The 19916-nt window shown below is 35.2% G+C and overlaps 1 protein-coding gene across 5 annotated transcripts in view; it reads right to left on the reverse strand.

Annotated features, from left to right (window-relative positions):
• Positions 1-19916, reverse strand: part of CFAP47 (cilia and flagella associated protein 47) — a 502530-nt gene that overhangs the window by 274177 nt on the left and 208437 nt on the right. For 4 of the 5 annotated variants that reach the window (XR_012026084.1, XR_012026085.1, XM_072815367.1 and 1 more), the window contains exons 34-36: positions 12577-12674; positions 11481-11597; positions 3465-3599 (exon numbers count right to left, since the gene is read on the reverse strand). Coding sequence is in view for 3 of the 5 variants with exons in the window: in XM_072815367.1 (XP_072671468.1) it covers positions 3465-3599; positions 11481-11597; positions 12577-12674 (350 nt within the window). In the remaining 2 variants the exon portion in view is untranslated. The remainder of the gene's footprint in view (positions 1-3464; positions 3600-11480; positions 11598-12576; positions 12675-19916) is intronic. The other variant, XM_072815366.1, reaches the window with a different exon arrangement.

Consider the following 19916-nt stretch of genomic DNA (forward strand, 5'->3'; position numbering starts at 1 on the left):
AGTAAATGATTTTAAGTTCCAGAGAACTAGTTTCTGTTTTCTGAAAGGAAATGTAGAAAATCATGAGGATTCTCTGTGAAATGTTTTTGTTTTATAGTCCTGGAACTTCCATAACCAGCTCTGAAATCTGAAAAAAGCCACTCATTCTCATTATGTCATATCCTATATATGACACAAAGGCATTGGGCTCACCTGTGGTCAGATTATTCCACTCAGGATTTCACATTGGGGTAGTAAGTGGCAAATGGGGACAAAGGAAATCTGTTCAAGGAAAGGAAAAAAAGCTTTGGAGCCTCAATTCCCCTTGTGCATCTTTTGTAACAATAGCTTATCTTTCACTATTTAATAGTTATCTTTAACTACTGTGCTTCTGTGTAAATTCTGCTTCAAAAAAGTAAGAAGAAAAGTTCAATTGCATTTTAAAAATACCTCAGAAAACCACACAATCTACATTTTTTTTTTCACTGATCACTATTTTTTTTTTTTACTGGTTCTAGGATTCTATGTTTCTATTAGTGACATATAGTTACACAAATACTTTTTCAATTCTAGTAGCCATTTCTTGAGATTCTTCTTTTTTCTAGAGTAATGAAAATGTTGATTAAAATACTCAACAACTGGCAGGGGGTGAGGGTGACTGGGTGGTGGGCACTGAGGTGGGCACTTGACGGGATGAGCACTGGGTGTTATTCTGTATGTTGACAAATTGAACACCAATAAAAAATAAATTTGTTAAAAAATAAAATAAAATAAAATACTCAACAACTTAAGCACTGCCATTTATGGTGTTGATGCATAGGGGCAAATTATGCCAAACGTTCTCAGCAATTTCCAAATCAGTGATTTTCTTAAATTAAATTTAAAATTAAAGCTTATTGTAACTGACAGTTTTTTGCATTCATATTTAATTTTTGTTGCCTTCAAAAGACATACTCTACATTTGTGGAAAATAAAAGCTGTATCTGTATAATTTCATCTATAATCTTTTTTTTTTTTTTAAAGTAGGCTCCATGCCCAATGTGGAGCTTTAACTCAAGACCTGGAGATCAAGAGTTGGATGCTCTACCTACTGAGCCAACCAGGTGCCTGTCATCTATAATCTTAAGATATGAACATTATTTCTAGTAAAGAGCTAAATGTGGAAAGAACTGTTTCCATTTTAATTGCTTTAATTTGATTTTTTTTTAAATTTTTTTTTTTTTAATTTATGATAGTCACAGAGAGAGAGAGAGAGAGGCAGAGACACAGGCAGAGGGAGAAGCAGGCTCCATGCAGGGAGCCCGACGTGGGATTCGATCCCGGGTCTCCAGGATTGCGCCCTGGGCCAAAGGCAGGCGCCAAACCGCTGCGCCACCCAGGGATCCCTTTAATTTGATTTTTAACATCACAATTAAAATTTATGTTGAAACAGTTTCTGTTAAGTACTTTTAAAAAATAATGGCAATTAAATGGCATAAAGAAATACAAACACATGGACAGAATTAAAGAACTGGAATTAAACCTTACTATAATAAATCACTGCTTAATCTAATCCAGACTCCTCCTAGTTTCTGCAGGCTTAATCAAAACATTTCTAACTCTTTAGAAATTTTATTTTGAAGTCAAAAGATCTCTCCAACATAATTACAGCTCCAGGCTTTGAGAATCATTGCAGTTAGGGAATTATCAGAGTAAATACTGTTGAAAAAACTTCCAAAGAGTTTTATGTCTTTTTTTCTGACAAAAAAAGAAAAAAAAAATCCTTAAAAGGAATCATATCTCAACATATACTAAGAAAAAATAAGGAGAGGTTTTCCTCACCCTAAACTGAACCCTTTACATGCTGAGACAAGTACCTGATTTTCCCTGATTTTTAACTGAATCCTTACCAACCATCAATCATCTTGTCACAGAGGCTACATATTTATTCAGAGGCACAATTACAAATCAAAGATCACCAAGACATATCTTTTGAAGACCAAATATGGACAAGTTCTGCATCAAAAGTATAAAATCACATCCTCTCAACTAAATATGAGGAGGAATACATAGAATAGCCAAAGAAAAGGAATAGATATGATCTGACCAAAGAGGTAAAGTAACTTTTGTATGAAATAAGATTCTATCAGCCACTAGTGTCCTCAAAGAAACAATGAGAGACCTATAAATCTAGTTGAAGATTTTATGAAAATTTGTAGAAGGAACAATCTGACATAAACATAAGCAATTTGAAGCTGTATGCTAGGAGTGCCTGGGTCGCTCAGTCGGTTAGGCATCATACTCTTGGTTACAGCTCAGGTCATGATCTCAGGGTCCTGGGGTTTAGACCTGAGCCAGGCTCTATGCTTAGTGCAGAGTCTGCTTGTCCCTCTCCTTCCCCCTCTGCCCCTCACCCTTTTCTCTTTCCATCTCCCTTCTTCATGTGCATGCTCTTTCTCTCTCAAATAAATAAAATCTTTTAAAAAAATTGGAAAGAATTTTAAAAATAAAAATTGTGTGCTAGAAGATATTTCAAAGTGTAAATATGAAACAAACAGCTTGAAAAACAAATTGAGGCCAATGGTCCTTAACAAGATATTTCTCCTTTTTTTTTTTAAAAGATTTTATTTATTTATTATTTATTTATTTATTTATTTATTTATTTATTTACTTACTTACTTACTTATTTGAGAGAGAGAGGGAGAGAACAAGCACAAGCAGGGTGAATAGCAGGCAGAGGGAGAGGGAGAAGTAGGCTTCCTACTGAGCAGGGAGCCAGAAGTGGGGCTCAATCTCAGGACCCCAGGATCATGACCTGAGTCTAAGGCAGATGCTTAACCGACATAGCCATCCAGATGCCTGACAAGATATTTTTCAATCAAAGAGAACACTTCATAAATATAGACATATTTATACAGATTTGTTATTGTCATGGGATTTCAAATTTTATTTTCATTTTTGATTTTTTTCTGCATATTAAAAACTTCACTGTTATACATTTAGCAGCTCCTGCACATATAATATCCTTTAGTGGGAATTAGATGGTCCTGGTTTTTTCCTGAAGTTTTTCCTGAAAACTTTGATTTTTATTTCCATTTCTATATCCTCATCTGAATAAATTCAACTAGATGTGTAAACTGCTCCCTTGTGGAAAGCTGAGTACATTCAGAACACAAGTTTACACTCCTGGGGTCAGTCCCCTTGCACGTGAAATGCGTGTCAAGTACTTTGAGAAAATTTGCCCTTTGAAGTGCCTGACTTTCCATTTTCTACTTCCCCAAGCCGCATTCATCAAATGAATCATCTAGGAATCATCATTTCATTGCAGGTGGTTACTATTATGCAAAAATTGTCTCACTCTGCTAAACCTTCTTTAGAAAAAGCAATATTTGCTAAGGCTTACTATATCATATTGATACTTTCGTTAATTTGGGGTTGGAAAAGAACTAACTAAAACCCCTGTGAAGTGTTTAACTTCACATATTTTGGCCCCAAATATTCCATACCTGTCTCAGCACAGTGTCATGTAGAGTACAATGAAAGGGCACCACCTTCTTGGGGAGATATGTCGGGAGCCTTTCATACATATAGACACAAAGCATGAGCATCAGGATTGGATTAGGGTCACAGATGTCCGTGGCCTAGTTTCAAAGAAAAGAAATATACATCAGAGAGGATATGTCGATGAAATATATAAAAAGGGCTAAGGCATAATACAGCAATTATTGAATTACTTTAACATATTTTAAAATATTACTAATTGACATTGACACTGAACTGTAAACACAGTAAACAGAATATTGCTGTGAATCAGAAAAGCTTGACTCAGGTGTTAAAAGATGAATTAGATGTGTTCTCAGTATAACACTGACCTCACGGCCTCAAAGTCTTCACAAAAGCTTGTCAGAGATCATAAAAATATTAGGCACTAGAAATACTGACCGATGTGACTAAGACACTGCTCCTGATGCAAAGTACCATAAACAGCAATAAAAAAGAACAGAGAAGTAGACAAATTACTGAGGTAAAAGAAGGCAAGAACTTCAAGCAAAAGCTCAAGGCAGAAGGCAGCACAAGAGATGGCCTTGAAGAGTGCTTGGATCTTAAATAGGTTGTGCCTGGGGTGCAGAAAAGGATGTTTTCCATCAGAAAGGCACAGAACTACAGTGCAAGGATATAGGGAAGTATAGTGTTTATTTGTTAAAGAAGTACAATTCGAATCATGTGTAAGGCAAGAAAGGCGAAGCACTGCGTGAAAAGACTAAGGAGCGCCAAGGCCACACTGTGGAGGGTGTCATCGATGCCAAGGTGAGGGACTTGATTTCTGAATGAGGAATAACACAAGAGCAACAATGCAGGCAGATCAGGTGGGGGTGGGGGTGGATAGGGAGTACTTTTTCTAGAACAAATTGTAATAGGTCAGAAAATGTAATCATACTGATAACCAAGGTAAATTAGTGATGGTTGCTGGAAAAGATTTGAGATAAAAGCCAGAATTGCAAAGGAATAATAGCAGGGACAATCAACATAGCCTGAATGTACACTGAATATAAAAAGTAGAGTCAGGAGCACCTGGGTGGCTCAGTAAGTTAAGCTGACTTAGGTCATGATCCCAAGGTCCAGGGATGGAGTCCTGGGATCAAGTCCCGCATCAGGTTTCCTGCTCAGTGGGGAGTTTGCTTCTCCCTCTCCCTGTGCCCCTTCTCCCCACCCGGCTTGTGCTCTCTCCTCAGTCAAATAAATAAATAAAATCTTAAAACCTTAAAAAAAAAAGTAGAGTCAGGAGTAGGAGGAAAGATTCTTTGTATCAGCTCATGTAGTATCTATGATGTCCTAGAAAAATGTGAAGGTCGTAGAGAATTACTCATAGCAAAGAAGTATTGAGAATGGTCTAAGGCATGGATTAGAAGACATAAAACACCGCTGATGGACTAACAACTCTGTCATTGTCAGTACACTTCTATAAAATGAAGATCTAGTTAATGGCTCATATTCAAGTCAGTAACTGAAAATGATCCAGGTCTGGCTTGGAAATGCAAATAGTGTGTGAGCCAAGGAGACCTAAGCCATTATGTGGAACTAATACACTTAACTCTGAAGTATAGCAGCAGTTCCCAGCAAATAAAAAACAGCTCCTCTGATCATCTGCTGGTTCATATTCCTAAATATATTCTTTTACTTATTTGAAAGAATAGAAGAGTTTGTTGTTTCTTGTGTTTTTTTTCTTAAGATTTTATTTATTTATTTATGAGAGACACCGAGAAAGAGGCAGAGACATAGGCAGAGGGAGAAGCAGGCTCCCTGTGGGGAGCCTGATGCAGGACTTGATCCTAGGACTCCGGGATCACGACCTGAGCCAAAGGCAGACAGACTCTCAATCACTGAGCCACCCAGGTGTCCCTGTTGTTTCTTGTTTTGTCAATAAGCAGTAAGGCTAACCAATAAAGGTGCCTGGGTAGGAGATTTTTAGTAAAAAATAAAGGAGCTGGCCTTCCTCGGCAGGGTAGAAAGCTGCTAGTGAGTATGATTTGAGGAAAACGGAGAAACACACCAAGACTCCAAAGTTACTCATCAGTATTCTGTGGTAGCACATTTCTTCATGAAATACAATGTTAGTCAACATGTGAAGGAAAAATATTAAAGATAAGAACAAACTAAAAAACTAAAAACTAAATACAGAGTTTAATTCTCACAAAGTGAAGACTATGGCTCTGCTGGGCTCTTTAGGATGGGCCTACCTATGAGTGGGATCAAAGAGGGCTGTGGGGCACCTGGGTAGCTGTCAGTTAAGTGTTTGCCTCTTGATTTCAGCTCAGGTCATGATCTCAGGGTAGTGAGACAGAGCCCCAAATGGGACTCCATATTGGGAGTCTGCTGGAGATTCTCTCTCTCTGCCCCAACCCCATGGTCTCTCTTTCTCTCTCAAATAAATAAATAAATAAATATTTTTTTAAAAAAGAGGGCTGTCTAAGGTGATGAGAAATGTGTTTGTTGGGGGAAGGGTAAGACTAGTGGCAGAACACTGTAGGCTCAAGTCTGAGGTCAATAAAAAGCCTTTTGAACACTTTTTTAGTGACTACAGCATAAAATATAGGTAATAATATTACCTAGATAACAATATTACCTCATATAGGTAACAATATTATCTAAAATATAGGTAACAATATAGAATTATACCTAAAACTCATCTTTGGAAAATATATAATGGGATGAAAATGCAATACTTTAGAAATTAAAAAAAAATATGTTTATCTTAATGGGAAAATATATTTGATTATTAAGATATTAGACTGAAAAAAAAAGAGAAAAGAGCATCCTAACTTTCCTTATAAGTTTCGATGAAAATGACCTAAAGCAATTACACTTTAGTCGATCCTAGGCTCAAAAATCCAAATGTTAAAATAGGTTTATTATTATTATTTTAAGTTAGGTTTGTTTAAAAGAAGATTTCCTTGTGAAATATCTTTCAAAGATATAATCATTGCTTTCTCTATACAGGTCTAACCTAGAAGAACTTCAACTGTATTGGTCCATTTCCCACCAAAGAATTAAACAAAATAGGTCATAATAGAGAAAAATGCTGGAGTAGAAATCTGGTAAACCAAATTCCAGCCCTGCTACTACACAGTGCCATGATCTTGACTAAATCAATTGGTTTCCCAAGGCCTCAGTTTTTTCATCAGTAACAAGAAGAGGTGAAATAATGTCGACCTTTGTGGAGGATTTAATTTTCTATGACTTCAAGATATTACCAGCTTTTGTACTGGACACCAAATATAACTAGCAGTACCCACTGACATACTTTAATTCTACAGAGAACACTTGATTACCTTCTGCAAAGCAATTTTTTCCTTTCTTCTTCCCTAAGAATCCCAATTTTTGTGGCTGTTTCATTACTTTTATCAAACACTGGTTTGGCTACAAGCATGGAATGTAATTATGGCTAATGACACGTAACAGGAAATATGCAGTTAACCATTAGAAAAGGTTTACCTTATGGAAAAAGAGAAGTGAAAGATGAGGTGCTATTCAACTAGCCCCAAGAGTAACTGTATAGCAGTGTTACATGAGAATTTCAATAGAAATTTGGTGGTTATTAGTGCACACACCTAAAACAAAACCAGAGGCTGAGAAGGGCTGAGCAAAAATGAATCTCTAATAACTTTATTGAGTAACTGACTGACTATTCCTATAATCTCCTAATGCCTGACTTAATCTAACATAAAATATTGAATTTATTTTTTAAAGATTTTATTTATTTATTCATGAGACACGCACAGAGAGAGGCAGAGACACAGGCAGAGGGAGAAGCAGGCTCCATGAAGGGCCTGATGTGGGACTCGATCTTGGCACTCCAGGATCACACTCTGAGCGGAAGGCAGACACTTGACCACTGAGCCACCCAGGTGTCCAAGAATTTGTTTATTTTTAAAGTGTTTTCACTCCTGAATTGTTTTTTAATGCTAAAAGCATCAAACTTGCTAAAAACAAGTGTTTTTTTTTTTTTTTAGAGAAGGAGAGAAGAAGAGAGAGAGAAGGGGAGGGGGCAGGGAGAAAGAGAAGCTCAAGCAGGCTCCAAGCCCAGTGCTTGTGGCTTGATTCCCACAACCCTGAAATGATGACATGAGCCAAAATCAAGAGTCAGATGCGAAACAGACTGATCCACCCAGGAGCCCCAAAAGCAAATGAAAATTTTAAGAGAAAAGTCAAATTATCTATTCAACTTTAGCTCCCATCACTACTCAGTGAATTAGGTGTAGTACAATCTCTATAAATGTTATATTTATTTTCATATCCATTTCTTTACATGAGGGAATAAAAATACATTCTATACTGAGTCCAAATAATTCCCACTATATTTTTGCTTTAAATATAATGTATGTCATGAAAGAGAAGATATGTAAACAACTGTTATATTTCAAATGGCAAGATTCCACAACAGGACATAACACAGGTACAGAAACTTATCTAGCTGATTCCACAGCTGCAAAGAATATAATAAAGGAGAAACTTAAACATTAATAAATATTTTGAATTTCTTTGGTTTTAAATGTGAACCAGTGCTATGCATTGGCATTAATTCACTATCGCTTAATTTAATATTTTTGAATTTTGTGATTTAATGTGGTTGGTAAATTTAAGTTGATAAAAAAAAAAGTTAAGGAATTGAAACTGGTTATTAAAAGCTTGATAATTATCAGTTAACTGCCAGTTTCTCCATTCATCAAATCTTTCACTGCATTTTTATGTATTATTCACATTTTAAAATATCGTTTGATTATACAATAAAATAAAAATTTTGAGTCAACATATCTGAGGAAATAATAAAGTAAAGGAGAGGGCACCTGAGTGGCTCAGTCAGTTGAGTGTCTGCTTTTGGTTCCGGTCATGATCCCAGGGTCCTAGGATCCAGGGTCCTGGGATCAAGTCCCACATTGGGCTCCCTGCTCTGCGAGGAGCCTGCCTCTCCCTCTGTTTCCCTCTCTCTTTCCCTAACTCTCATGAATAAATAAATAAAATCTAAGAAAAAAAAGCAAAGGAGAGAATCACAACATATAATGATTTACATTGTCCAAACAAAAATATTTAAGTTTCTTTTGAGTCTGATCAAATTCTCAAGGGCCACCTTGAACACCAAATGTCTCCTGTAACTCTTCTTGGTTCCCTTACCAGAATGATTTCTGTCCCTTTTGATTCCTATAGCACATTGCTTCTATGTATACTATGGCATTCACTATCTTCTTTGCATCAGATCTTTTTTGTGTACTGGTCACTATTAATAACATCTTTGAAGGCATGATTGTGGTTTAATCATATCTGTACCACTTACAGGGTCTATCCAGTGTCTTTTCTGGAGGATACTCAATTTGTTGAATTCATGAGAACTACAGTATTTTTACTCTTTCAAACCAAAGTCTTTCATTGAAGTTTATCTCTAAAACTCTCTTATAAAAGAAATCTCTAGCCAAAATCCTAAAATACAGTTTCTCTTTACACCTACATCAATATAAAAGAAGGTAAATGTCAGACCTGAAACAAAGTGACTTTAACATGCAAGTGACTTTCATACAAGGAAAAAGCAAATCATTATGAAATGTCATTTTTCCAGCAGGTGTGAGGAACAGCTTTATACCAAGCCATATGTGGGCATTGGCATCATCAATGTCTCTTGTGTCATGGAACAGAAAACTCAGTTAGCTGTAATGGTCTTTCTCCCGTGTCCTTCTTTTGTGACTGTTCACAAGGTCTAGCAAACCTCAAATGTTTCCTATATCAACTTATTATTTTAAGTTCCCAAATGACATGAGTAGAGAAAATATCTTCCTCTTTGACCAACTGAAATTATATTTTGTTTGGTCTATGATCCCTGTCTCCAGGCCCTCTCCTATGAGTCCTTTCCAATCATAGTTGTAAGAACAAATACCTTTATTCCCATTATACCACATAATTCTGACTTTTTATGCTGATATCCAATATCCCAATATATATCTATATTGATTTTTCTAATCTCGAAATTCAACTAAGGCACTCTCTTCACAGAATTTCCTTAATGTATGTCATGTATTACATTTGACATGCTGTTTACTCCATATCCTCTGAGTAAACAACTTCGTCTCTTACCACTACCAATCCAACTCCAATCTACCTTCAAGACCCCAAATAAGTCCTGCCTTCTCTATAAAATCTTTGGTGGATCCATCTAGATCATATTGATCTCTTCCCTTATCTGAATTTTATACTTTGTTTTTTTGCATACACCGACAATTACATGAGTAGAATGTTTTTTTTTATCATTGACTATGCACATATCTTGATAATTCAATGGTTTTGTATATTCTTCAAAGTAAGAAATCATTTATTTATTTTTAAAAAATTATTTACTTGAGAGATAGAAAGAATGACCTTGAGGGGTTGGACAGAGGAAGAGGGAGAAAGAAACTTAAGTAGACTCCGTGCTGAGCAGAGACCCTGACATGGGGCTCAATCTCACCACACTGAGATCAGGATGAGCCAAACCCAGTGGGGTGCTCAAGCAACTGCACCACACAGGCGCCCCAAGAAATAATTTGTTATACTATTTCATTACTCTAACAAAGGGCTCAAAATTGTAAGCATATAATGATTATTGCTATTGAGGACTTGATGTGAAAGGCCAGGTGGAATTATAATGTGAAGATCCAAATATAATAATGTATATTGCCATTCTGATCTCAACATGAATATTTATTTTAAAACCAAAATGAAAAGTTGTCTTTTTAGCTACTAAATTAAAAAAATGATAATACATCTATATTCAAAGAAGTCTGCTCCTTTAATTCAATTTTAGAGCTTGGGTAGTGCTACTAAATCACTCAAGCTTCATTCTCGGGGTTTAAGAAAACTGGACAAATCACTAGAACTATTTTCTTATCATGCACAGTTAGATATACATAATTATATATATTTAGAAATATCCAGATTTCTATGTAGTCATATTTCAAATTCCACATTTTAGCTACATCCTACAAAAACACTGCTCAATTTAGATTTAAAATATATGAACAAAGGAATGTTAAAAGGAGTCAACTAACATTTTTCCATTTTTCCAAAGAAGACATACAAATAACCAATAGGTACATGAAAAGTTGTTCAGCATCATTAAGCATGAAGGAAATGTAAATCAAAATCACAATTCAATATTACCGCACACCTGTTAGAATAACTACTATCAAAAAGAGGAGAGATAAAGTGTTGGCAAGGATGTAAAGTAAGGGGAATTTTTGTATGCTGTTGGTGGAAATGTGCCTTGTTATAGTCATTATGGGGAACAGTATGGGATTCTTCTAAAATATTAAAAACAGAACTACTATACAGTCCAGTTACCGTATTTCTGGGTATATATCCAAAGGAAATGAAATCAGCATCTCGGAGATATCTACACTTCCATGTCCAACTGCAACATTATTCACAATATCAAAGATATGGAATAACCTCTCCATCAGTGGATAAATGAGTAAAGAAAATGTGGTATATACTCACAATGGGATATTTAGTCATAAAAAAGAATGAAATCTTGTTGCTTGTGATAACATGGAAGAAACCAAAGGACATTATGCTAAACAAAATAAGCCAGGCACACTAAGACAATTATTTTATGATTTCAATTGTATGTGAAATCTAAAAAAGTCAAACCCATGTAATCTGAGAGTAGAAAGAAAGTTGCCACAGGAGGGGGATGGAGGAAATGAGGAAATGTTGGATCTTAAGTGTTCTCATCACAAACACATACACATACTCACACACACAAAATGGTAACTATATGAGGTGATGGATGTGTTAATTAACTCGATTGTGGTAATCATTTCACATTGTGTGTATACACACACACATATAAATGTATAAATCATCATATTGTATACATACAAAATCACATTGTACAAACTAAATATACATTATTTTTATTTTCCAATCATACCTAATAAAGCTGGAAAAATATGAAAAGAAATTTACATGTATGGAATATGTGATACATAGGCACTCACCTGTATGTCCATGTCAAAGCCAATTTCATGAAGTACATTCACAATAATCAGGCAATTGTGCAGATATTGTTCAGAACTTTTTGGTTGTGTGTACATTTTTACTAAATGAGACTCAATCTGGAAAAGACAACAATCAAATCTTTTAGTGATAAAAGAATAAAAATTACTGCTTTTTAATTGTTCTTTTTTAGTTCAGCAAAGAATCATTTAAATATTAACATCTGTCAGTAGTAAATTATTTTAATCAAAATACCAGAATAAACAAAAAGGGAATGCTGGCCATTCAGATTCAAGTGTAACTTAAATTAAAATATAAAGAATCAGTTTATAAAAAATACTTTGAGTTTTAATTACTAAGTTCTTTTTTTTTTTTTTTTTACAACACACATTTTCTTTATTCATAAATGAATCAGACTCTAACAGAGTCTATCTTGGCTTCCTTCTCTTCTGTCTCCCTTCTCTCAATACCTTCCTTGAGCTTCCTGGGATCACCCCAAATATACTTCTGTTCACATTCCTGGGTGGAAGTCTACGGTCTCCTTTCTCTTCACATCCCAGAGCTCCTTCTCTTGTTCCAAAAAGATGACCAGATCTGGCTTCCAAACAACAAGACCCAGAAGAGGAGGTGTCCGTAGTTCTCTAACATCACATCCCTGTACAGTTCCCGCTGAGTGTGGTTCAGGCATCCCCACTCCTTCTGAGAGAATTCTATGGCCACATCCCTGAATGTCAGCAGTCCCTGAGAACTGGCCATTTCTTCTTCTTTCACTTTGTCCTCTAGATTTCTTTCTCAGAAGAGATTCATGGAGAAATCCAAGTTCTTTTTTTTTTAAAGATTTTATTTATTTATTCATGAGAGAAACACACACACACACACACACACAGAGATAGAGAGAGAGAGAGAGAGAGAGAGAGGCAGAGACATAGGCAGAGGGAGAAGCAGGCTCCAGGCAGGAAGCCCGATGTGGGACCTGATCCCGGGACCCCAGGATCACGCCCTGAGCCAGAGGCAGGCGCTCATTTGCTGAGCTACCCAGGCGTCCCAAGTTCTTCTTTCAAATAATAGAAGACCATTCTTCATTAAACCGACACTTACCAAAAATGGACAATAGGCTCCCAACTGTGTCGCAAAAACAAGGCCATCTAAAAGGTCTCTGTCAAAATTTACTATCCATCTCTCAGATGGAATAACTCCTGTTCCAAAAAAGAGAGTAAATATAACATTAGTTTTACTTTTCTAAAAAGATCCTTTACAGTATCTGTCTGAATATATTCTGATCTTATCACTATATGATACAGAAGGTATTTAAAATTGACAAACATTATAGAAAAAAATGCTTTCAAAATCATTCCCATTGTGGAGACCTTTAGTGCCTAGTTCAAACACAAAGGAAAACAACATATGTCTATCTTTATTTCACTGGTTTTCAAGGAATCATTGATCCTTAATAGGTTTTCTCCCAAAGTGACATACAAAAGAATAAATAAATGATCTGGAATTTTCTATTCCTTCAAAAGGAAAATGGATCGATGAATAAAGGACAATGGGGAAAATTAAAAAAAAAAAAAAGGAAAAAGGATGTCTTATGGAATTTGAGTAATAGTTTAAAAAATTTTGTCTTTGCTTAGAAAAGAAAAAGTGTAGTATTTTGGGGAAAAAAAAATTTAAACCTCCAAACAATAATAAGAGAAAATGAAAAACTATATGCCAACAAATTGGACAACCTAGAAGAAATGGATAAATTCCTAGAAACATATAAATCACCAAAACTGATGATTTTAATCAAATCATTAATTAAAATTAATAGGAATTAATAGAAATTTGAACAGACTGATCATCAGCAAAGAAATTGCTGCAAAGAATTTTTGAATACTCCCAACAAACTAAAGTCCAGGACCAGATGGCCTCACAGGTGAATTCTACCAAATATTTAAAGAAGAGTTAATATGTATTCTTCTCAAATTATCCCATGCAATAGAAAAGGAAGGAAAACTTCCAAATTCATTCTATGAAGCCATCATTACTCTAATATTAAAACCAGAAAATGACACCGTGAAAAAAGAGAACTACAGGCCAATACCTCTGATGAACACAGATGCAAAAATCCTCAATAAAATACTAGCAAATGAAATCCAATAATACATTACAGAAATCATTCACCACAATCAAGTGGGATTTATTCCTGGGTTACAAGGGTGGTTCAATATTCTTAAATCAATCAATGTGATATATCCCATTAATATCTGACAGGATAAGAACCATATGATTCTTTCCATAGATGCAGACATAGTATTTGACAGAGTACAATACCCATTCATGATAAAAATCCTCAACAAAGTAGGTTAGAGGGAACATACTTCAACATAATTAAGGCCATATGTAAGAAACCTACAGCAGCTAACATGATCCTCAATGGGGGAAAAAAAACCTTTTCCATCAACATGAGGAATAAGATAAGGATATCCACTCTCACTGCTTCTATTTAACATAGTGCTGGAAGTCCTAGCCACAGCAATCAAACAACAAAAAGAAATAAAAAGCATCGAAATCAATAAAGAAAAAGTAAAACTTTCCCTATTTGCATATGACATGATACTATATATAGAAAACCCAAAAGACTCTACCAAAAATCTGCTAGAACTGATAAATAAATTCAGTAAAGTTGCAGGATACATAATCAATCTACAGAAAGCAGTTGCATTTCTATAAACTAATAATGAAGTAGCAGAAAGAAAAATTAAGGAATCAGTCTCATTTACAATTGCACCAAAAGTAATAAGATACCCAGGAATAAACATATCCAAAGTGGTAAAATGCTTGTGCTCTAAAAATTATAAAACACTGATGAAAGAAATTGAGGATGATGCAAAGAAATGGAAAGACATTCCATGCTCATGGATTAAAAGAACAAATATTGTTAAAACATCTATACTACCCAAAGCAATCTACACATTTAATGCAATCCTTATCAAAATACCAATAGCATTTTTCACAGAGCTAGAACAAGCAATCCTAAAATCTGTGTAGAACCACAAAAGACCTCAAAAAGCTAAAGTAAGCTCGAAAAAGAAAAGCAAAGCTGGAGGCATCACAATTCTGAACTTCAAGTTTTATTACAAAGCTAGTAGTGGCACACAGCATGGTACTGGCACAAAAATAGACATAGATCAACGGAACAGAATAGAAAACTCAGAAATGAACCCAAAACTACTTGGCCAGTTAATCTTTGACAAGGAAGGGAAGAATATCCAATGGGAAAAGGACAGTGTCTTCAACAAATGGTGTTGGAAAACTGGACAGCAACATGCAAAGGAAACTGGACCACTTTCTTACACTATACATAAATATAAATTCAAAATGAACTGAAGATCTATATGTGAAACCTAAAACCACAAAAATCCTAGAACACAGGCAGCAACCTCTTTGAAATTGGCCATAGAAATTTCTTTCTAGATATGTCTCCTGAGGCAAGAGAAACAAAGCAAAAATAAACTATTGGGACTACATCAAAATAAAAGTCTTCTACACAGCAAAGGAAACAATCAACAAAACTAAAGGGTAACCTACTGCATGGGAGAAGATACTATCAAATTACATATCTGATATAGGGTTAGTATTCAAAATGTATAAAGAACTTATATAACTCAATACCCAAAACACAAATAATTCAATGGAAAGATGGGCAGAAGACATAAATAGACATCTTTCCATGTAAATAGCAGCATTATTTGCAATATCCAAAATGTGGAAGCAGCCCAAGTGTCCATCAATTGGTGAATGGATGAAGACGATGTGGTATATACATACAATGGAATTTTATTCAGCCATGAAAAAGAATGAAATCTTGTCATTTGCAACAATGTGGATGGAGCTGGAGAGTATAATGCTGAGAGAAATAGGTCGGTTAAAGAGGGATAGGTGCCTTATAATTTCACTATTGTGTGGTATATGAGAAACAAAAAAAAAAATGAGCAAAGGGAGAAAAGAGAGAGACAAACCAATAGGCAGATCCTTGATCATAGAAAACAAACTGGTGGTGGCAGGGGGATGGCAGGGGTTAGGGAGATACATATGATGAGGATTAAAAAGTAGTACGCTTGTGATGAGCACTGGGTGATACACGGAGTTATTGAATTTCTATGTTGTACACTTAAAACTAGCATAACACTGTACGTTAAGCAACTGGAATTAAAATAAAAACTTAAAAAGAAATCAAAGCCAAAACCAAAAAACAAACAAAAAAGTTTCCAAAAGGACCTAGATTCTTATAGGTTTGAGATGATGTCTTGTCTGAAAACAAGGGGAAAAATTGGCTATCTTCCTAAGTCCTTGCAAATTCTTTGTTTCTCATTTTCTGTGAATAAGAAACTATGACAGGATATCTTCATGATATGTATATTAACTTCACAAATCAAGATTACTGTACATCTGGGGTGTCTGGCTGACTCAGTTGATTAAGCATGCAACTCTTGATTTAGGCTCAGGGTTGTGAGATTGAGACCCGTGTCAGGCTCCATGCTGGGTGTGGAGCCTGCTTGAGAGATTTTCTCTCCATCTCCCTCTGCCCTTACCCCTACCCCCCACCCTCCACCTCCCTCTTGCATGCACTCACATGCTCTCTCTCTCTAAAACAAGAAAAAAAAAGATTGCTTTACATCTGGTACTGGAAGACTAATTTCTCTGGAACCACTGATGTTCTTGATACTTCACAAAAATAGTACCTGCTATTTTTTCATCTGAGATACTACAACATTGAACAATTCTGTAGGATTTCTATAGCACGATATTGCAGAAACAGTCTAGCAAACAAAGATCACTAGAAATTTTCAGCTAATGCACAGCAAAGAACTATATATTTCAAAGTATATATTTTTTTGCTGACAAAGACTTATAAATAACTATATCTGATATATAATGTGATGCAATCAAAGTAATGAGTTCAAAATGCACATTTCTGGCAGGCTGGATGTTTATAACCTAAAAGTGCTTCTCTTAACGTTTATGTGCCACCTATGGCTTTTAATAAAAGCAAAGGGTCTCACATTTTTCTAAGAACTGTAAGCAAATCTAACTTTAATCTGAAAAAGGCAATTTACTAGTCTTTCAAGTTGATTGTGAACCGGACAGTATTTGATATAGACAAAGATCTCTAAACATCCCAATATCATCTTGTATCATTAAAGAGACAGAAATTCCCCTAAAAATGTTCAACATCTTGTTGAGGATAGGTCACATCTGTAACAAGAAAACAAGTAATGAAAAATCTCCTAACTGAAAGCTAATAGATAGATTACAATATAACAATAACTGTTACGCTGTTACTTCCAACTCCACCAACTGCAATACAGCACCACAGGACTCATTATAACCTTCCCCCTTTCCTTATTTCTAACTCGGTTCTTCAATACTGAAAAGCCTGGCTCTCATTACCAACAACATATTTACTTATTTGTTCAACCCTAGTATACATATAAAGCAATTTCAAAATTGCAACCCCATACCCCTACAAGAAACTAAAGTAACATGTGCATGCACCATTCCTTTAGTCTTTAGTTCTACAGTATTCAGTCATGATTGTTTTCACAAGATAATTTAGTCAGAACCTTTCTTGTCCATTATATTCAGTGAGGTTGTCAAACATTTGCAATGCAGTTAGATTCACTTGTTATAGTCTACATTTCATCCTGAATTACTTCCATGTTTTGGCTGATTAAAAAAAAAAAACACATGTACTAGCATTCTTTCTTTGTGTTGTAAATTTCTAGGATTTTGAGAGACATATTGTCATGTATTTATCATATTTCCATTACAGAAAAGTTTCATCACCCCCAACATTTCCATTTGCACTGTAGAGTCAACTAATTGATATCTACAAAAAAAAAGGGAAGTAGGATTTTTCACTAGGGTTATATTGAATCTATAGATCAATTTGACAATAAAATATCTTACTATTTGTCTTCTACCCCCATGTGCATGGTATATTTCTCTATTTATTTAGTTCTCTTTGATTTCTTTCTTGTTTCATAATGCTTAGTACATATATCCTGTGCATATTTTGTTGGGTTCATACTTAAGCATTTTATTCTATATTGCTATGGTAAATAACATGTATAATTATATATATATAATAATACATATATATATTTTATTATTGCAAATTCCAATTGTTTACTGCCACTATATGGAAACAGTATTTTTATATACTGATTATTTATCAAACTACAACCATAACAAACCCTATACTAATTCTAGGATGTTTTTTGTAGATGCTTTGGGATTTTCTACTTGACTGTCATATTGAATTCCAGCCCCTTTTTCAAGGTTAGAGGTGATTTGTTGTTGCTAATTATTATTATTCAGTTTCTTTTTATAGCTGCAATGTGTTTTCATCACGGCCCTGAAGATGACTGTATGTGTGGTCCTTCTTCCTATTTATTAACGTTTTTTGTTCTATAGGGAATAGAGAAGTTGGGCAAGTTGCTTGCCCCTCCCCCCAGGTCTACACTATGAGGAACACATTCTCCAGACTCACTCCTCAGTCATGTCTGTGAGCAACCAGAGACGTTTGTGGGGTAAAACTCTGTAAGACATGCAAACTTTCTCTATTGCTGAGGCCCCTAGGACTTCATGCTCTCTCACTAGTGTATACTTGGTCTCTACCAATTCACCAGCCACCTAACTCAACTCTTCTTATCAGTCTCCAGCTGTCTATACCACAAGTAGATAATTACTATCATCTAATTTCTTCCTGTAAACACCTCGTCCTTCTTGGACTTCAGGGTACTTTGTTGTCCTACAGCCTTAGCTTCCCAGGAGAGCTTAATGCATTTGGGGATTTGCTATTTAAATGGTATTTGCTGTTGTTTTGTATATGTTTTTGTTGTAATTTTAAGGGTGGTAGCTAAAGGTCTTTCCAGTCCTTTATCTCCCTGAGTGCAAAACCAGTGGCACCTATTGGTGTTCAGTCCACTACAACTTTGGAGCTGCTGTGTTATTTCTTAAACAGCAGTTGGCATGAATTGTTGCTGTTCAAACATGGCTCTCTGTGCAAAGAGAATGGCAATAATCCTCCAAAACAGTGTTGAGAAGTAAAAACCACACTTCTCTGATCTGATCCCACACCTATAGCCTATCATTCACAAGAAGGCTGCTTACAAGCCTCCACCAGTTTACCACAACCTTAGGTATATCAAGGATTTTCTCTGCTTTTTTGTTAATTCCTTTGATCTAGGCTACTCTCTTTTGTATACTCCAAGATTTTGCTACCCAAAGTGTGCTATGTGAATCAGCAGCACCTTTATCAACTAGAAGTTTGTTATGAATACAGGATTTCAGGTCCCACTTAAAACCTACTGAAATATAAAAAGTTTAGCAAAATCATTTTTTTATTTTAAATTTTAATTTAGAAGTTGTATTTAACCTGTTTATACATTACATTACTTCAAATATTCAGAAATATTAAAATACTCCTAGTGTTATGAATTAGAGATATAACTGCTAAACATAAAACTGAATCATTTTATGCATTAAAGCAATAAGTGCACATATTATGTTTATGAATAGCATAATAATTATTTAAATTGGGCACTTGGGTGGCTCAGTTAGTTAATAATCTGCCTTCAGTTAAGGTCATGATCCTAGAGTCCTTAGATCAAATCCTGCATCAGGCTCCCTGCTCAGCAGGAAGTTTGCTTCTCCCACTGCTCTTTTTCCCTGCTTATGAGCTCTCTCTCTCAAACAAATAAATAAAATCTTTTATAAAAAAATTATTTAAGTTACATTTTAGGTGATTAAAACAGTACATTTTTAGAACAGCTTTATTGATATATAACTCATATAACATAAATTTTATCCAATTCAACTGTCCAATTCATTAAATTATTTAATATATTTATAGAGCTGTGAGATCATCACCACTATTTAATTTTAGCATAATTTTATCAACACATAAAGAAGCCTCATACTCATTAGCTATCATTCCCCATTTCCCTCTTCCCTCACTCACTGGAAAAAAACAAACCTACTTTCAATCACTATGGATTTGCTTATTCTAAACACGTCAGAGAAATGGAATCAAGATATGTGTCCTTTTGTGTTATGGCTTCTTTTACTTAGCATAATGTTTTCTTTTTATTTATTTATTTATTTATTTATTTATTTATTTATTTATTTATTTATGATAGTCACACAGAGAGAGAGAGAGGCAGAGACATAGGCAGAGGGAGAAGCAGGCTCCATGCACCGGGAGCCGGACGTGGGATTCGATCCCAGGTCTCCAGGATCGCGCCCTGGGCCAAAGGCAGGCGCCAAACCGCTGCGCCACCCAGGGATCCCAGCATAATGTTTTCAAGGTTCATCCATGCCTTAGCATGTATCAGTGCTTTGTTTCTTTTCATAGCTTAATAACATTCCATTTTATGACTATATATATACAC

The sequence above is a fragment of the Canis lupus genome, chromosome X, assembly GCF_048164855.1.
Source record: "Canis lupus baileyi chromosome X, mCanLup2.hap1, whole genome shotgun sequence".
Taxonomy (NCBI): Eukaryota; Metazoa; Chordata; class Mammalia; order Carnivora; family Canidae; genus Canis; species Canis lupus.